At 31.8% G+C, this 20,675-nt stretch overlaps 5 protein-coding genes and 1 non-coding gene across 6 annotated transcripts in view; 2 read left to right on the top strand and 4 right to left on the bottom strand.

Annotated features, from left to right (window-relative positions):
- The first annotated feature begins 6,691 nt into the window (after nt 1–6,691).
- On the top strand, nt 6,692–9,255 carry LOC119836223 (60S acidic ribosomal protein P2). The gene is made up of 5 exons (XM_038361493.1): nt 6,692–6,781; nt 6,989–7,161; nt 7,788–7,880; nt 8,634–8,720; nt 9,162–9,255. The coding sequence occupies exons 2-4, from the start codon at nt 6,990–6,992 to the stop codon at nt 8,705–8,707; spliced, it is 339 nt and encodes a 112-aa protein (XP_038217421.1). The 5' UTR covers nt 6,692–6,781; nt 6,989; the 3' UTR covers nt 8,708–8,720; nt 9,162–9,255.
- Nucleotides 8,493–8,570, top strand: LOC119836327. Its single transcript, XR_005288095.1, has one exon. It is a non-coding gene; the product is annotated as a small nucleolar RNA Me28S-Am982 (small nucleolar RNA).
- Nucleotides 9,256–10,877: 1,622 nt separating the features above from the next.
- LOC119836298 (uncharacterized oxidoreductase SSP0419-like) lies at nt 10,878–11,869 on the bottom strand. The gene has a single exon (XM_038361589.1). The coding sequence runs from the start codon at nt 11,640–11,642 to the stop codon at nt 10,899–10,901; it is 744 nt and encodes a 247-aa protein (XP_038217517.1). The 5' UTR covers nt 11,643–11,869; the 3' UTR covers nt 10,878–10,898.
- Nucleotides 11,870–12,765: 896 nt separating this feature from the next.
- On the bottom strand, nt 12,766–13,748 carry LOC119836255 (uncharacterized oxidoreductase SSP0419-like). Its single transcript, XM_038361535.1, has one exon. The coding sequence runs from the start codon at nt 13,746–13,748 to the stop codon at nt 13,011–13,013; it is 738 nt and encodes a 245-aa protein (XP_038217463.1). The 3' UTR covers nt 12,766–13,010.
- Nucleotides 13,749–14,972: 1,224 nt separating this feature from the next.
- On the bottom strand, nt 14,973–15,860 carry LOC119836230 (uncharacterized oxidoreductase SERP2049-like). Its single transcript, XM_038361499.1, has one exon. The coding sequence runs from the start codon at nt 15,841–15,843 to the stop codon at nt 15,100–15,102; it is 744 nt and encodes a 247-aa protein (XP_038217427.1). The 5' UTR covers nt 15,844–15,860; the 3' UTR covers nt 14,973–15,099.
- Nucleotides 15,861–18,486: 2,626 nt separating this feature from the next.
- LOC119836226 (alpha-tocopherol transfer protein-like) overlaps nt 18,487–20,675 on the bottom strand; it is an 11,178-nt gene continuing 8,989 nt past the window's right edge. The window contains exons 6-7 of the mRNA XM_038361496.1: nt 19,421–19,637; nt 18,487–18,809 (exon numbers count right to left, since the gene is read on the bottom strand). Coding sequence (XP_038217424.1) covers nt 18,655–18,809; nt 19,421–19,637 — 372 coding nt within the window. The 3' untranslated portion in view covers nt 18,487–18,654. The remainder of the gene's footprint in view (nt 18,810–19,420; nt 19,638–20,675) is intronic.

Raw genomic sequence — 20,675 nt, 5'->3', positions numbered from 1 at the left:
ACGAGGAGCCAATGGTAAAAAGCATCATGGATAATATAAGGAACAGATCTGTTACATGATGTATGTTTAACTAATAGCATATAACTACTGAATTGAACGTCCACGGAATCCATGAAACATTAACGAATTTTGATTACTGCTTTAAATAAACGATAGAAACATTATAAAAACATTTCACAACAAAATATACTAATTTCGTATTTCAAATAACTAATCATTTGCAGACAGACACAATTAAATTTTAAATTTTTTCGTAAGAAGTACTTTTTAACTATGCAATATTACCACAAACAGGCGAATATAACCCGCTTATTACATCTTTATATAATTGTTTATTTATATTTTTCTAATTGTCTTCATAAAGCATAATTATATACAATATCTGTTCGCATAATCTTTGGCAGTCTAGTCTAATATTAGATGCGCGTGCGACGGCGTTCCCGTATCAGTTATAGTTTTTATTGTACCACCGTCCGGTGTATTTCGGGATTGCTTCTAACTAACTGCACTTGTTAATAGTATTGCTGGCTATTTAACTTGTGTATTTATACCATAGAGTATGATTACTCATTAAGAGTATAAGCTTGGTTTACGAAGTAAGTATTTGTTAATCTGTGGGTGGTAATTGAAACAAAGGACGGTTATTAAAAAAAAATTCGTAAATTAGTAATTTATTTTGTTTCAGAATGTTTTTGATATCCGAGTTCTATAACAAGGTCTATTTGAGCTTAATATTATCTGTTATAATCGTCTCCTTATTCACCTAGTGGCTAGTCCCTAGTTCCTTTTGCAAGATTCAAAGAGTCTTGCCTCGTTCCATGTTTTTGTGATGATTCGTTTGCGCTAGTGAATTGTGAGCACAAAGAGAAATTGTCATTTTATTCATATTTCCTTTATTTCATTCCGTTTCCTATATGTGTATTATATATTTGTTTAATAATTATGCGAGCATTTGATTTAGAAAAGAGATAAAATTGAAAATATGTGTGTGTAAAATTGAAAAAGAAAACTTTGAAATTTAGAAACATTTCTCTAAAGTCCAAACATGCTAAGTACTTAATATTGCAAATGCGAATAAGTTTGAATGTGTTTGTTTGTTTGTTTGGATTACTTACACCCTCGTGTTAGAATGTATTACATAACCTACGATCATCAACATAAAATCAGGCCTATAACTCAAACTATGTTAATTAAACAAAAAATGTTATTTGAATCATCAATCATCATCGGAAAAAGATAATCAAAACTTTATACAAATTGAATAATAAGGAAACCAACGAAAACCAACCCCCATACAAAAAAATCTAACAAACACATCCAGTCTTGACACGACACACAATAGTTATTCGTTACAAATCTCAAATATTCCCTTTGTTTGTTCAAAATAAACTGAAACATGTTGAAAATGTTCCATCAATCACATAAGACGGCACTTCTTTATGTATCTTTGACCAAGAACCATTATATCACTGAAGTATTCGTTACAGATTTTTCTACTAATTCCACTAAAGCAAGGGAATATATCAAAACGTCATGTGAACGAGACGAGAACTAATTTGTAAAGCGAACAAAGATATTTTGTGACATTCGTCTGTTCTTTTTCGTGTCAGGCAACTAGAAAAATAATTCATCAGAATATCAACAAACTTCTTTCTTGAAGAACATTTATTACGTAGTTTCAATTATATTGTACACATTAGTTATAGTATCTTATATATTACAAATCAACGAATATTTATCTAAACTGAACTTTATTAAAGCACATAGAAAATAAGAGATATTTCCAAAACATTTCATAATACCATCACGTCCTAAAATAACTAAAACTACAAACGCGCTTACGTAAGGATATTATTTAATCCCGGCGATCCTAATCAGGATAATAAGATAAATTCATGAAAATATTGTATTGTCACCGACCCTTGATAAGTGTACAAAGCACTAAATCTTTTGTACTAAATCTGTCCCTTTGAAGTGGATAAAAATCGCGTCTTAAGGAGTCACCTACATACTAAAATACAGGTGATATTATAAGTATGTATATACAAGTATAGCGCATATTTAGTGAATATATCATTAATTTATATGCATTAAATAGCACAATATTCATCACAAATAACTACCTATAGTTAATATTGTTTGTGAGGAGTAAAATTATATATTTATACATAGCTAATTTATGTTTCTTTTGGGGCAAAATCATAGCAACCAGGAACTGCGCAGGTTATAAAGAGAACTTGGGAAGAAAAATAAGGCATAGCAAAGCGAGCGATTTAGCTAACAGATTATTTATTGTCAATGGCAAAATACCTGGCAACTAAAATAATTTATTAAACATCGAATATTAGGTAAATAATATAAACAGACTTCTCATATTATTAGGTTTCAATTAATTACAGTTTCTACAATACTGTTGTGGGTGAATGAAAATGATTTTCCGCCTACTTTTATCGTATTCAGAAATTTCCATTTAGATGTAATATGAGAAGACTTTCAACTATTCAATGAAATCTATCTATAAAGTTGCGTATCTAATTAATAATGCAATAATGACAAAGTTATAGTTCTTAAATTTTCAACCGACTTCATAAAAAGTAGAATCTTAAAAGATAAAAGATTATCAATTCGACCTTTTTTGTGTATTTTTACCTTTATACTTTAAACATAAAGGGCGCAAAACAATCCTATATCCTTTATCGGACCTCAAAATATTATGTCTGTATCAAATTTCATACAAACATTTGAAACAAGCGAACGTAGCTTATATTAGTCAGTATATTATTATATTATCTGTGGTAAAGACGTATATGAATAAAAAAACATAATTTGATTATACTAACCGAATAATCCGATGAAGGAATTAAAAAATAAAATTATTGTTTTTAAATATGGAACACAACTTTTTTATCACAGCGATTACAAGTGACCATAAAATATTGCCCTATATAAAAATTATTTTAAGCCAAGACATAAATTTCTATTTATTCTAATGCGTTTAGAGCCATTTCCTCTTGAAACTTGTTGAAAGTTTCACGTAAATATTTAAATATACAGTTTTTAAGAGTACTATGAAACAAAGGTTTTAAAGCGTTCATGGTTTATTTATAAACATTTTTGCGAATCTACTGTCAAAGGATTATTCTAGGAATATATTTTGTTGTCCATTCTTGAAAGCGGTTTCTGGTTTCCGTAGTACCAATTTAGTAATTTGTATCATAAATAAATATCGGGTGCAATTCTGATACTAAATATACTATACTAATTGCAACCCGCGGCATCACTCTTCTGGTACCCAGTTCAAACCAGTACCCAGTAGCTTTTGTGCTAATGCAAACTATTACCTATCTCTGTATTAAATTCCATGCAGCTACGATAAGCTTTTATCGCGTGAAAGAGTAAAATACGTCCATACATACATTCATACTTACAAACTTTCGCGTTTATAATATTAGTAGGGTTATGCATGTTATATACATTTAAATCTCTTGAATCATTATTTTTATTAAAAATAAGTGGATAGAAATTTGTTACGTAGTTTTTAAGACCTAATTATAAGCGGGGACAGACTGATGCAAACACGTAGGAAGGAGTCTACTTATTAAAGAAACTTTAATTTACTTTCAAGGATGGAAGTGACACGTATATTATGTGGACGTCCTAAAATTTAGGCTGAATACACACAGACAGACGAATAAATTGACTACAAAAAGGGGGAGGTTCTCAATTCGATCGTATTTTTTACTGGGTGAACCGATTTTAATGAGACTTTTCTTATTTGAAATTTGTGGTTCCGTATAATTTTGGTTCTAGTTCTGACAATTTGAAAGCGGTTTAGTTTTTTTTAATAACAGTAATTAATAGGGAATACTATATCGATGTATATCTAGTAAACAAAAGCGAACAACGCCACATGTATACACTAGTTAATGAATGACATAAATCTCGTAACAATTTGTAACATTTTTATGACAGACCATAAACAATTGATTTTGTTTCGACAGATGGTGTTGTTTATGGTTGCGAGTTCACTTTTTATTAAACGTTTTGGTTAGCACAATGGCCTATCCAAGATAAACGGTATAAAAGTTTAAGTATCTCAATTCTTCACTAGCTGTGCCCCGCGGTCTTACCCACATAGTACATGATAGCCTAAAGCCATCCTCAAGAAATGGGCTATCTAACACTCAAGTAATTTTTCATATCGGACCAGTAGTGCCTGAGATTAGCGCGTTGAACCAAACAAACAAACTCTCCAGCTTTATAATATTGGTATAGATTGTACACTAGTCTACGAACAGTGGAATATAATGAATAAATCGCGTTTAAAATCTCTTAAAAGTATTTAATTTCAAAATTTATTATACTTGCATTAAATCAAACCCAAGAAAATACTTCTAATATAGTTTAATGTATTGTTATCTGTGATAATCACTATATAGTATAAAAGAAAGTCGCTTTTCGTCGTCTGTCTGTATGCTTATATTTAAAAAATTACGCAATAGATTTTGATGGCATATTTATTGATGAAGTGATTCAAGAGGAAGGTGGAAATGGGGGATAAGGGGTTGTACTCAGAATTTAACGGTATGGTACGTAGCCGTAGGCGAAGGTTTTACTATATTATGTTATAGGTACGCAATACAAAATTATTTTTATCACTGAAAATAAATAATGCACTCAAAACATGGCTGAACATGGAAAAACAACAAAAACATGTCGAATAAACACAAGAACACATCTATTTTGTTGTGTACAAATCTTGTACAAATTAATTTATTGTCAGACTTGAAATATTCGTTTGTCAAGATTATCGCGAAGCTAATGTATAGCAATTTATCTTTGAGAAAGCCGTAAGAAATCTTAATATTATCTCTCCTTATTTGACGCAAAAATACATAAAATGATCCTTGTATTTTGATTACAAACGAAAATCGCAAAATATGTATAAGAAAATAATAAAAAGCTGGTTCCTAGCTCCCTGTGGTGGCGAGATGCGACATGAAATTACTACAATTTGTTTATATACGAATAAAAATATTTTTAAAAATATGTCACTGAAACGCGTACTGAAATTAAGGAAAGAAAAGTATTTACTAATAATTTTTACTAATTCTAATCCTAAGTACAAAAAAAAATTTAAAATTGTTGTGTCCGACAATGTTTTGGATGTGAAACTTGACATAGAGTCATTTCACATTCATGTCATTTGATATCCATATTTAGCCGGATCACATAAAATAGATTTTTTTTTTCAATCAACCAACAAAAAAAACTCTTTGAATGAATAAAAAACTATATGCTACAGACAGAAACACACACAGACATATATGTCAAACTATTAACATCTTTGTGTGTCCGGTGTTTGAAATTTCTCGATACACCACTGAGAAAACTGAGATCCCAAATGAACGTAAGTGACTAGCTAAAAATAAAAATAAAAAATAAATATAAATAAGAAACATTACCATCAATTCTCAATGAAAGTAAATAGATAAATTAAATTAACAGAAGTCTGAATGAATATACATAAAAATATTCAGTGTTATAATAAAGTAATAAGAAATCTTTTTCACAAGTCGTTTTACATTACAACATGGAAACCCTATAGTACCAGTATAGTATTATGTTATTTAAGGTGACTATAGTATCGATTTCAATAGTTCTAGTTATTGTATCGATTAATTTATCCAACAGAAAGTAATAAATTAAATTATATTATACTTAAAAAAAAAGCAGTGGTGGTTCAGTGGTGAGAACCTCGGAGTTCAAAATCGATAAGTCGGGGTTCGAGACCGGGCGAGCGTGCAGGAAATAAATTCATTTTTCAATTTATCTGCAAATGTGAATAACATCACCACTGCTTAAAACGGTGAAGGAAAACATCGTGAGGAAACCGGCATGTCCAAGAATCAAAAAAATAAAGTTCGACGACATACGACATCTGCCAACCCGCACTTGGCCAGCGTGGTGGATTATGGCCTGAACCCTCATAGGAGGCCTGTGTCCCAGCAGTGGGAACATGTATGGGCTGATGATGATACTTTAAATTATTACTAGTATAGTATTATATTTACCGTGGTATTACAATTTAAACTTAGTTAAATTTATCGTAAACTACCTAACTATTTAGTTCATAGTCAGCCAGTAGGAAAGCAGTTTTATTGTTTTTGTGAACGAACGTTTTATTTTGAAAAAAACATTGTTAAAACGACATCTACAATAATTTTAAAAAGTAAGTATGACGATGTAAAATTAAATTTTTAGATTGGCAACATGTTTGTTAAATACATACTAGATGGCAGTAATAATAGCAGCATTTGTAAAATGTGCAAGTATCTTTATTTTCCCGTTATTTTTATTGTTTTAAGTAAGCCTATTCGTTGTCTTCAAGTAAAGCAATTAACATAGAGAGTTCGTCATGAGTTTTCTTCATTGACGCAGACTCTCATCACTTTCACATCGTTGCAAATCTTTTATTATAACCGTGACGCATTTTGCGGTAATATGAAACGATGAAATAATGGAAATCTATTGATAGCCATTTGATTAGTTTATTAATCATTAAAGAAATTTATTACAATATCATTTATCGATCATATTTATAGAGTTATCGTGAGTGTAAAGTTTTATGAATACGAATAAATGGCAACTCTGCATCAGCTGTCATCTGTCAGCTCTCAATTTATCAAAACTCGAAACGAGATCTCTCTTTTGCTTTGACATTTCGTTTAAGCAAACGTTTATTTCACGGCAATACACGTTTCGTGTCATAAGACTTAAAGTAAGTGATTTAAGTAAAAAATAAATATGTATTAATGAAATCTACTAATTCAAACCCACGTAAATAAATATAAAAATTTAAAAAGTGTTAAAATTTCCCAGATATGTTCAGATTAAAAGTGCGCAGTGAAACATAACCTATGTGATTTACTATGGTAAAATCATTTTTACGCGGTGTTGTGTAATTCGAGCATTTTATTACTTTCAGAATGCGTTACGTGGCCGCGTATTTGTTAGCCGTTTTGGGCGGTAAGGCGTCACCAGCTGCTGCTGACATCGAAAAGATCCTCAGCTCTGTCGGTATTGAGGCTGATGGCGAGAAACTGAAGAAGGTTATCGCCGAGCTCAACGGCAAGACCATCGACGACTTGATCGCCGAAGGTATGCACGTGTTCTTTTATTACTATAAATTCGACTCATAAATGAACGCCTCGTTTATGTGTAACTGATACACGTGGTTAAAACTATAATAACTCGGAATAAAACTTAAAAGCTGTTTATGAAATTTTAATTTTATCTAATGATGCAGGCATAAGTTGCATTTCAATCCCACGGTCGTTGTTTTTTAGTATTCTAAAAACAGACAATTTGTTTAACAAGCAGGTTGTTATTAGATTTCAGATCACTAAAATAAGTAGCTGTATTTACTTTTCCTCTATTGTGATAATTGAAATGAAAAAAAACTACCAAATATTAAAGATATGTTATTTTAACATATAAATTGTATAGTACGTGCATACCATAGTAACTTTAGGAGTAAGACAATCGGATGCACATTTGTAATCACATACATGATACGTTTTAATTTATATCTATCAAATCGTCAATTACTTTTTCTTGCATATCATAATTCAGTTTGTGCTTTATGTACATTGAAGATGATGATACAAATCAAACACCATCTTTCGTCTGAACAACATTGCTGTTCCAATCTGTACTGATGAATTGAAACTGCTCGCTATCCCTACCTATGAGTTTATCCCACATTAAATAGCATAAACATTCAGGTCGCGAGAAGCTCTCGTCAATGCCAGCTGGTGGTGCGGCGCCGGCCGCCGCTGCCGCGCCTGCTGCTGCCGCTGCTGCTGAGGAGAAGAAGGGTAAGGAATATACATTCATATTATAACAGGAGTATCTTCAAAATTAGAGAAGGTACCTTCTATGGAAGCATGATGCATCTTAAACTATATCTTCCCTATTACACATAAAAAATGTGTGTATTTTTTTAGATAGTATTTTATTATGTTTTGTTAGAGATTGACAAACAAACACATTGATATGAATAGACTTTAGAGTAAGTTTTTGTTACACTTTAATTTGCACTTGTGTGTTGCTTTTTGAAAATTTAAATGCAATGAAGTTCTCAATTACAATTACAAAGTATGATGTTAATAGAGGGAACATTGAAGTTAAATTCATTAAATTACTAGCTGCGCCCCGCGGTTTCACCCGCGTAAATCCGTATCCCGTAGGAATATCGGGATAAAAAATAGATGTTGGCCGATTCTCAGACCTACCCAATATGCTTACCAAATTTCAGAGGAATCGGTCAAGCCGTTTCGGAGGAGTATGGCAACGAAAACTGTGACACAAGAATTTTATATATATAGATTTATTGTGAATCAGATAAATAATATTACTTTATTCATTTTAGCTATATTTTGCAGCTTCATTGATATTAATTACTGTTTGACTGATTTTATAAATTAACTTTTACATGATGAATAACTTTATCACCATCTTTCGACTGAGAAACAGTGCTGTTACTTACTTAGTATCTGATTATATTGTGAGCAGGTATATTGAATCAACACACTATTATAAATACTAATATATTTACTTTATACTTGCAGAAGACAAGAAGGAAGCCAAAAAGGAAGAGTCTGAATCTGACGATGAGGACATGGGCTTCGGTCTCTTCGATTAGACACATAGCTGTGGTAAGGATTAATGGTTTTGTTATTGATTCTATAGTGTATAATATGTTAACTGTTAGGAATAAAATATTTGTGATCTTAGAAGAAACAATAGTGTTGATATTCTGCTTAATTAGATAGTTGTCAATATAAAAAGAAGTGTGCTATTGCACATTTGTTTGCAGTTTATTGAAATACTGTACTTCAGTTATTGTCACTTTGATATTGAAATGCATCAATAATGTTCATATAGTGGAACATAGCAATTTATTCACATGATTGATGTTGTATACTGGGCTTTAAGTTTATTAAAAATGTTCACCTCTCCTAGATTTAACAAGAATATTATGCTCTTCTTGTGTTAGCAAAGATTTTTTATTGTGTGTGTATCTTGGAAATATTTATTGTTACCAAGTGTAGAGACACATATGCAAATAATAATAAATTTTTTCTCTCTTGTTACAGTTGGCGCGGAGTACGCGGTTTTTATTCCAATTTTTGGTATAAGTGTAACGTGACAGCGAGTGTGTTTCTATGAAATATAGCTTGCTATAAAACATACTGTTTTTTTATTGCCCTGTGTAAATTTATTGATCGCCTAACTCGTGCAGTGATTAACATGTGATTGTTATATCACGGTTCAGTCCCCATTGGTCTTAGTCTTGTCTGGCAGGACACAAGACTCATCACTTTTTCTATGTAAGAGAAACTATGAATGAAATAAATGTATACTGCATTTGCTACTATTGGGGAGGTCAGAAATTATATTGAATTCTATTTGATTTAAAGAATTTTCCTTTCCAATTTTTTGTTGTTCAAAGGTATTGCGATTGAATAGAACATATTTAAATTTCCAAGCACAATAAAAACTACTTGGAAATATATTACTCAATACATTCCATTAATTTCATTTATACTCATATAACAATATATTATGTATATGTAAAATATGTAGTTACTAGCGGGCCACCCCGGCTTCGTCCGTAGTACTTATACAGCCTTCCTCAATAAATAGGCTATCTAAGCCTGAAAGAATTTTTCAAATCGGACCAATAATTTATGAGATTGCACGCACTGTTCAAACAAAAAAACAACAAATTCTTCAGCTTTATAATATAATAAGTATAAATTAATTAAAATGCCAGTCAAAGTTAGAGCCATTGTAATTTGGCAAACGGAATGTTCTTTCCAATATTTAGTTATATTAAAATTTTCAGTGTGTATTATGCTACAAATTACTAAGTTGTTGCTACTTATACTAGGTTACAGACGTTACTATTATGTGCAATAATTTTCTTTGGCCTAAACTTAAAATGTGTGCAGGTATGAGATCGAAGTCATGTTGAGTTGAGTTGAGAGATGAGTTCATTTTCCAATTTAATGTTTTTGTTTTTTGTAAATACGATTCCAAGTGATGCGAATATTGATCAAAATGGTTTAGAAAATTTATTGCTTTGTTCGTAGTTTTGTAAATGGATCTTATGCAGTACCAATGTGGTAGATTCTTTTATAACATTTATTTCTTCCGACTTCAATTGTAGTTTTCGATGTAGTTTTTGTAAAGGAACTATGCTCTCTATACAACTAATCCTGGATAGTACACAATATCTAGTTGTAATTTATGATTGAAGTTGAATATTCATATTAATTTGTGGAAGAGATAAGTATTTATTTATTAAGAATTGAATAATTTGTTTCAATTATCAAAATCTGGCATTGTAAATCATGTGAACTCAGAGCACAGAGAAGGGCAGTATGGATAAATAATATTACCCCAGTATGGAGGTGATCAAGAAAAAAATAACCCATAATATTAATATGAATTCTATTGGGAATTTGACATATTATAAATTTTTCAATTATAATTATTATTTTTAGTATGTACAAGATCCAATGAAGCCAATTCCGTGAACTGCTGCTGGTTTCAAAAAAATGCATTTATTTCTTTAAACAGCTTAATGGAGTGGATACATTTGAATAGTACTTTTGTAGAGTATCAGATTAAAAAAAAAAAAAGACAATAAATAAACAACATAATATATTTTTATTAATTACATTTAGTTTTTACTCAATAAAAAAACTACTTCTAAACTTATAAAAAATAACCATCACAAATATGAAAAATCTTTGTAAAATTTATAAAAAGTTAAATAGATATTCTCTTATCATATTAAATATGGCATTATTGTTCCTCTGTATAATCTAACTTTTTAACAACATACCATTGTCAGACACAAAGTTGGAACCGGTGATGCCTTTAGCTTTATCGCTGGCTAAAAACAAAGCAAGATCTGCAATTTCTTCAGGTTCTGATACTCTATCCAAGGCTGTTTTCTTCTGAAAGTCATCCCATGTAATAGGAGTTTTGGTATTTTCCAAAATGTCTGTCCGCACTGGCCCAGGGCTGATTGTATTGACTCTCACCTTGTGTGGAGCTAATTCTAATGCCACATCTTGAGAAAAGTGGTTAACTGCAGCCTTTGAAACACAATACATCATTAACACAGGCGCCGCTGATGCTTTCTGTCCACCAATTGCAGAAATGTTTATAATATTCCCTTTAGTTTCTATTAAATGGGGTGCTGCTAACTTTGTTAAATGAACAACCGCTTTGAAGTTCACTTTCATAACTTCTTCATACGATTTTAACAAATCGCCGAACAGAACACTAGCCAGCACCGATGTTGCCGCATTGTTTACTAAAATATCAATTTTGCCATATTTCTTCTTAGTTTCGTCAATTATTCTTACAATATCTTCCTCGTTTCCCAATTCCGCTTTGATAACAAGAGGGTCTCTGCATCGGGCTGCCACGGCGCTTAGTTTCGTTTCGTTTCTTCCTACCATAACTACGTGGGCTCCTTCACTGCTAAATTTTTCTGCAATTGCTGCCCCAATTCCAGAACTTGCGCCCGTAACAATAGCTACTTTGTTATTTAGACTCATTGTTACAGTATAATTGTGAAATAATTAAGAATGAAACACTGAACTGTAATTAATACACTTACAATAAATACCTACTCAATAACTGTTTTGTTTATAATATAGGTGTTGCTTAATAAGTTAACTGAAAATAAGTTTTAAAGTAGTTGATATATTATGATTATATTTATGTTATTAATAAAATGACACTGATGAGCGATGACTGATGTAAATAGTTTATAAATGTATAATGTATGATGTTATCGCCCGTTGACCGCGATAAGTTGTCTATGGTATTCGGCGCCGGGGTAGGAATTTCATTGTTTTTATATTGTGGCTTTGATAAAAATTAATTATTTATTGTAATATAATTTATATATTAATCGGGTAGGTACTTATGTATCTAAATAAATTACCTGTAAATCAGCGACGGTTGAATGTCGATGTGAAACAATTTATGACATATATTTAAATAATATAATTTACTGCAAAAAAAATACACTAAATCATTGGTAGCTGTAACGTGTTATAGATAGTAATTTTTCGGCATATTGGAATTCGCGGAAATCTAGCCAGTGAGTTTGTAATGTGACGGTGTTTAAAATTTTACGGTGACAGATCTAAGCTAGGACAATCGAACAATCAGGCAAGCAGATAAATGTTACCTATTGATAATAATCACTGCTTTTATACGTACAGTTTTGTTAAAATATTGCTTATGCATTAAAAAAGCTGACAACAAGTAAACCTTTAAATTTTATTAATTCTTTTATGTTATTTTGAGTAGCTGAAGCAAACCATTCGTTGTGTTATTTTAAGTCTGGTCACTAGTAAGTTCAATAAATGTTGTACAAAAAATACATAGGGCTTGCGTTAGGGATATCATTCAATAGTTAATTAGGTAAATACCGTTTCAACAAGAGGATGTATATTTTATAGTAAACTAGCTATTTGCCCGCGGCTTCGCACTCGTTAATTCAGAGTAGTTTAATAGACGTTCTTATACATATAAACCTTCCTCTTGAATCACACTACTTATTAAAAAAAACACTTAAAATGCGTAGTTTTAAACATTTAAGCATAAGTAGTCCATTACAGGTAATACATTTTAAATGAAATTTTATAATAAATAAAAATAACAGTAATAATCATAAGATTAAAAACAAACACTTTATTGAGCACCAATTAAAAAATAAATAGCTAGTTACATAAATCTAAGCACTAAAACATAAATTTGGACATCTAAAATGGCATAATATTGTTCCATGACATAACAATTTCTGTATCCACAATCGCATTCATAACGATAAAAAAAAGTAGCAAGTAAATCTAAATTACAGATAAAAATGTGCACTTTGTTCTCGCGCTATCATAATAATTACGAGCAATGGATTAAATTTTCAGCAACATGCCATTATCAGACACAAAGTTAGAACCGGTTATTCCTTTCGCCTTGTCACTCGCTAAAAACAAGGCAAGGTCCGCAATTTCATCGGGCTCAGACACACGATCCAAAGCGGTCTGTGTTTTCAACGAATCCCATGTTAAGGAGAGGTTGTTGTTCTCCAAAATATCAGTTCGCACTGGTCCAGGGCTTATGCTATTCACCCTCACCTTTTGCGGGGCCAATTCCAACGCAACGTCTTGGGTAAAATGATTGAGGGCAGCTTTCGAAATACTGTACATCATAATTTCCGTGGACACTCTCTGTCCAGCGACACTAGATATATTAATAATATTTCCTTTAGTTTTAATCAAGTGTGGTGCAGTCAGCTTCGTCAAATGAACCACTGCTCGGAAATTTACTTTCATAACTTCTTCGTATGAATTTAGCAAGTCCCCTGTAAGGACACTTCCCGGGACGGATAATCCCGCGTTGTTAACTAAGATGTCTACTTTGCCGTATTTCTTTACCGTTTCGTTGACTATTCTTTGAACATTTTCATCGTTTCCTAATTCTGCTTTGATGACGAGGGGGTCCTTGCATCGGGCTGCAACAGCGCTTAGCTTAGTTTCGTTTCTTCCAACCATTACTACGTGGGCTCCCTCATTGCTGAATTTTTCAGCAATCGCTGCTCCAATGCCAGAACTTGCGCCAGTTACGATAGCAACTTTGTTATTTAAACTCATTTTGGTGACAAACGTTGACGTGAACGCTTCGCAAGTAACTGAATGATAAAGAATTGCAAAAACACAAAATTTTAATCAAGATGTTATCTTTCTGCAATGTACATGACATGTAAAAAATGTGTATCAATTGTTTTTACAACGTTTATTTTAGCTTAGCTACGTGAGGTCAAGACATTGAAACGCTTATGATAAAATGAATTTACATAGTGCATTTTTTATAAATTACTACAAAAACAATTTACCATTATGACCTCATGCTAACAAAAATTTGTCGTAAATATACAATTTTACAATTACAGCTAGTATTTAATAACATAATATTGTTGGACATTATCTACATTTCTTGGTATCGCTTCTCGGCCTTTTGGTTAAGATTAAAGTGTAGATATCTAGATGAAAAAGTTGTTTTTGGTATTATATATATATATATATATATATATATATATATATATATATATTATTTTTGGTATTATATATGTATATATGGATACGTGACAAAACACTGTCTTTAAGGTCTTATGCTAAATAATGCTATTATCAAAGTATTGTTGGCGTATTCACATTCATGTTTTTGATTTGATTAAATAAATACGTAACTACCATTGAAGACCTATTGATAATATTTATAAACAGGAAAATTCCTGAATTAACATATTTGGGCCTCTCGTCTTTGACAAATAGTTTATATTTTAACTAGCTATTCACCCGCGACTTCACTCGAGTAGTCAAATTAAAATCCTCATAGTTCACAAGCGGACCTAAGGCGAAGCGACAGACAGACCGTCCGAGTTACTTTCGCATTGACAACATTAGTGAAGACGGTTAGGAATTTCAATACAAATATTTATCCCCTCTTTGAACCACTTCTCACCCTTATTTGCAATAAAAATGCCTTAGTAGCCTATAGTCATGGTCAGGTGGACAACTTTATCTCTGTACCAATTTTCATCGAATTCGTTTTAGAGGTTTAGGCGAGAAAGCGTAAAAGAGAGACAGACAAACAGTGTTACTTTCGCATTTATAATGTTAGAAGGGAGTAGAGATAGCAATAAAATAAAAAACTAAAATAAATGTTACTACTTGCATGATTTATTTTTAGGAATTTTGTTCGTACATGTTTGTGTTTATATGAGAGAGAAAAACTAGTTTTAATAATAATTAAAATACCGTTAATAGAATAGTAGGGAATATATTATGATTCTTTAGGTACATTTGAATACCACATACGTACAATTTATTTATTTTGAACACATTTCATAATGCACCGCACTCACTATGAAATTAACTATCGTACAAAATACAAAATTCTTCATTTCATTTTATTAATTATTACAATTTGTACAGTTCTATATTATTTTTTCAATAATTCTCCATTATCAACCACAAATATTGAACCAGTGATTCCTATTGCTTTATCACTGACTAAAAATAGCGCAAGTTCTGCAATTTCTTCTGCTTCTGACACTCGATTTAAAGCAGTCTGCTTTGGCACGTCTTCCCAGGTTATCGGAGCATTTGTGTTTTCCAGAATATCGGTTCGGACCGGCCCGGGACTTATGACGTTGACTCTCACATTGTGAGGTGCTAATTCCTTAGCTACATCTTTTGAAAAATGGTCTAATGCAGCCTTCGATGCTGAATACATCATTAAACTGGGAACTGGCGATGGTTGTTGAGCGTTGATACTTGAAATGTTGACTATGGATCCTTTAGTTTTGATCAGCTCAGACGCGGCGGATTGCGTGAGGTGTACGATGGCACGGAAGTTTATTTTCATCACTTCATCATACGATTTCAATAGGTCACCGTTTAAAATACTGCCCATTACATTGGTACCAGCGTTATTGACTAAAATGTCTATTCTATTGAATCGTTTTAATGTTTCTTTTATGATTCTCACTGTATCGTCTTCGTTGCCGAGTTCTGCTTTGATTACCAACGGTTCTTTGCATTTAGTAGCTACAGCAGCGAGTTTCTTTTCATTTCGCCCCACCATAACAACTCTTGCCCCCTCATTGCTAAACTTTTCAGCTATCGCAGCGCCTATACCAGAGCTAGCTCCTGTGACTATGGCAACTTTGTCCACTAAACTCATTGCTTTACGAGCGTCTACAACCATTACAAAAGTTGTACTGAATTTAGCACAATAGATATTCGTATATTTGAATTAATTTTATCCTTTATGATGCTGTCAGCATGGTAATTGGTCGGCGTGCTGCTCACATTAATTGATTTCAATAACAACAATAATTTTTTCCTACTTTTATTGGTAGTTTATTGCAAAGTAATTTTATCAAAATGTGGGTTTTTGACGCTTCAAATTCAGAGGAATGTGTTTACTGAGTGTCTTAGTAAACATTTTGATTGCAAACTTTATTAATATTTTAAAATACTCTTGATAATTTGTTACATTAAAACTTCTTATAATAAATATGAAGTACCGTTTCGTTATAACTTATGGATTCTATAATATATTTACAATATGAGTACTATTGTAGATAGGAAGTTTTTCCAACCTTATTGAAATTATATCAGTGAAGGATTTAGGATAAGTGTCTACATATATATTCATATATAACTAAAAATGCAAGAATTTAATTTTAATCAAATAGTGAAAATTATTTTTGGAGAGAGAGATATCTTGGTTTACGTTATTGCAAATTTCGTAGATATCTCTATTTTTATTGAAAGCAAAATATAGCCTATGTTACTCATAAATAACGTGGCTTCTCCTTTCCCTTTTTAAGGATTTCCCCTAAAAAGCCACAAACTCACAAATTTTACCTTAATATTACTAAATCTGCAAGGGGAAAATTAATTAATGAAATGAACACCATACAAGAATAGCGCGTATTTATAAATTATTTTAATAGTAATAAGTATTTATACCTTTTATTTGGACGGGACGATTTGTACTAAAAGTGAGTCAAATATAATAATAAATAGAGCAGATTCCTTTTTTTTATATCGATTATATTTAGAGATATGAGATATGTTGTTATTCAAAATGCGGATAAACTTAAAATTGAGGATCCTAGTCGGTTTTCAATTTAAAAATTAATAATTTGGTGTCGCATTATTACGGAACACCATCCACTTTTATAAGATGACGCAAAAACGACGGGATATTGTACGTTTCACTTGTATGTGTGAGTGTGTCTGTCTGTCTATGGCATCGTTGCCCTCTAATTGATATATCGATCTCGATACATTTTTTTTTTTAATGGTAAAAGTCGCGAATGTTCTTAGCTATGTTTGATGATAATTAAATATTATTTCATACCGCCCTCACTATCAGCGTCAAATGAAAGGGTTTGACTTTCCATCGATAAATTCTGAATTTAACTCAAACATTTATTTATTCAATTAGACTCCTTATTGAATCATTTTTGAATCGTCACACAGTTTTATGTGTCATAACACAGTTTTAACATTTAGCTCTGGTTACCAATTGATTGCAGGGCATTTACGAGTCCCATGTATTAGATATAATATTGTTTTAATGGTATTTAATAATAACGTGTATTTCATGTTAACTTGTATTGGTTTGCATAAAACTACTAGCATTAAAACTTCAAACCCTTATTCTACACTTACAAATGTTGAATTTTCTTAAAAAATCGCCTCTATACTTGACCTGGTCTTCCTTCATTCTTAATTTCATGGAAAGTGGTTCACTCATCATCATCAACCCATATATGTTCCCACAACCCATATATGTACAAGTCCATTAGTATGTAATGTAAGAATAGGTTAGGCAATGACTTTGTGACACCTGATGTTTGTCACAAAATATGATTTATTTAGAAATCCTTGAGATAAGATAAAAATTGATTGTAAGCGATTCTTTTTATGTTGACATAACCAGTGATATTTGAAGTAATAGCACACATACCCAAACACACACACACACACACACGCACACAAGCATGCAGGAATATGAAGTAATTGTTAGGATTTCTTTTTATAAATGTAAAGTTAATAATCTGTCTTGATAAATATGTTGTAGTCCTACATTGGATAATTGCTAAATTAAACATGTTGTTGTAATATAGTAAACATGTAAAGCTGTTGGCTTACCAATAAACAAATAAATAAATAAATAAGTATTTTTTAAATTATTTTTTAAACGTGTGTGTGGATGAAAATTGCAGACACTAGGGAATACTAGTATGAGTGCAAGATATTATACAATTTACGATCATAATACTTTGAAAAAATATGTTATTGTTGTTATTGTAATTGTAATATGGCAATCCCATTTTCAACCGACTGCAAGAAAGGAGAAGGTTCTCAACTCGGCTGTTTTTTCGGGTTAGCTACTTCACAACTTTTAACTGGGTGAACCCTTTGACGATTTTTTCCTATTTGAAATTTGGTGCCTCACGTGTGAAGGCGGTTTTAGTTTATAAAATATTAGGTAAATCACATGATCCTTTATTATGTAAGTAAATCAAAGCTATTTATTATATAACAACTTATTTTTTTAATGATTTCATTTAGTGATTTGTGTTTTGTTTACGGAAAACCCTCGGGGCTACAACTAGCTATACTTAAAGCTCATACCTTATTCTGATGTATAAGTTATATTATTGGAATGTTTGATTAAACCCATTCCGTAATTTTTATGTGATAACGTAAGAAACATTCATCCATACTAACTTTCGCTTTTATTATATTCGTAGGATTGCGCTCTGTGAATTTATTACGCCTGTTGTAATAAAAAAACTAACACTGGTATTACGCATAGCATATATTTTGCTCACATAATTGTTTGTACTAACAAAAATAAAACCTTTAACAAAACATGGGTTTCTAGTACCTATCTCTTGAAGCTTATTGATTTAACATTAGTACTTATTAAATTTCCATAATTTCATACAGTATTTAATCACAGACCGATTCCCTAATCAATATCAAGTTTCTTAAAGGAGCCCTCTAATCCACCAAATATATCGGAAATGGTTTTCGGTTTTCCCGGCCTGCGCGATTCTACAACTCGCTTCTTATTTTCATTTTCAAAGAATGACGCGTTGGCTCGAAGTTTTGATATCAGCTCATCTATAAAAAACATAAATATTTGTAAATCTCTTTGTATATAATATTCTCGTATCACAATCTTAGTTACCATACTACTCCGAAACGGTTGGACCGATTTTTTTGAAATTTTGTGTGCATATCGGGTAGGTCTGAGTATTGGCCATTATCTGTTTGTCATGCCCGTAAAGGATAAGAGTAAGGTAAAACAGCGTTTGCCAGCTCAACTAGTATAATCTAAAATATCTATTAAATTAGAATCGAAGCAGGATATTGACTCTTAATTTTACATTTTATATTTTTTTATACGTTTCGTCCGAAATTTTCAATCATTTTCTTTCTTATTTAAAAAATAAAATCAAAATATGTAAGACAAATTCATTTTCTATGAACAACAGGGGCGATACAACAAACGTGAAGTTACCTAAAGCGTCTACATAAAAATTGCGGTCTCTGTGAAACACATTACAGGAACCCCAATACCGCGCGAAAAAAAGCAAATGTGACAGCTGACAGCAGGATTGACTTAAAAAAAAGGACTGAAGTCTATACAGATCGCGGCACACAGTGAAATGATACTACATTTTTAATTAGATCATCTTGAACCAAGCCTGGAGTTTAATCTATGCTGATACCTCTACATTCTGATGATGACTTATAACTTCCACCAAAATCCTTAGGCAGCGCTTCCATAGGGATGTGCTGCCTCACACTGTCAGACCCAACGGTATGTATACGAAGGATGTCCATCATCTCCTTCTTTAAGAAAGGCTTCATCATCATCACCACTCTGTCGATGAAGGATGGGGCGTTGATGAAGTTAAGATGCATTAGTTTGACTAGCATTGCTTCCTGTAAACACATAGCTTTGTAAGGATAAGAAAGAAAAGTAAAAAAGGAACGTGACAATGAAAATAATTTAGTTCATTTGAAATTACTATTGCGAATCAATTTATAAACATATATTATACATATTAAAAGCAGTGGTGGCTTAGTGTTCGAACCAGGCAAGCATTCAAGAAACAAATAGATTTTTCCATTTATTTGTGCATATGGATAACATCGCCATTGCTCAAAACGGTGAAGGAAAACATCGTGAGTAAACCGGCATGTCCAATCAAAAGTTCAACGACATGAGACATCTGGCAAAGATAGTAGAAGCCCTTCTGGTTGACATTGAGAATCACCAGAAAAAAGCACCAGTCAGACCGTATTTGGTCAGCGTGGTGGTTGAAGGCCTAAGCCCTCCTAGGAGGCCTGTGACCCAGGAATAGGACCCAGGAACATATATACTTTCGATGAATATGAAACCAAACATATTAAATTGTTGTATATTATCTAAATGTAACGTTAATAATTATTAGATTTTCGTGATCTCAAGTCCACGAAGAAGTTGTAAAAAAGATAATATAACTACCTAGGTATGTTGGAATATTTTGTATATTTTTATATAACATTAAATATCTACACATTACAAATTAACTTGTATTAAATTTTTGGATTTTGAACCAATAGGTATCGAGGTACTGTATCAAATGAAATTGTAGATTTTTTCTAATTATAATAGACTAGCTATCCGTATCCCGTACTAATATCGGGATAAAAGTTTGCCTTCATGTTATTCCCGTTGTCCATCTATCTACGTACCAAATTTCATTGCAATCAGTTCAGTAGTTTTTGCGTGAAAGAGTAAAAACATACACATACACATACATCCATCCTCACAAACTTTCGCATTTATAATATTAGTATCCTACTAATCCTACTAATATAAGTATATTAATAGGACTAGTAGGATGAATTGTTTTATAGGTATCTATACTAATATTATAAAGCTGAAGAGTTTGTTTGTTTGATTGTTTGTTTGTTTGTTTGAACGCGCTAATCTCC

This window comes from Zerene cesonia, chromosome 23 (assembly GCF_012273895.1).
Source record: "Zerene cesonia ecotype Mississippi chromosome 23, Zerene_cesonia_1.1, whole genome shotgun sequence".
NCBI classification, from domain to species: Eukaryota; Metazoa; Arthropoda; class Insecta; order Lepidoptera; family Pieridae; genus Zerene; species Zerene cesonia.
Note: the sequence above shows the minus strand (reverse complement) of the source record. Positions and strands in the feature narration are given on the sequence as shown.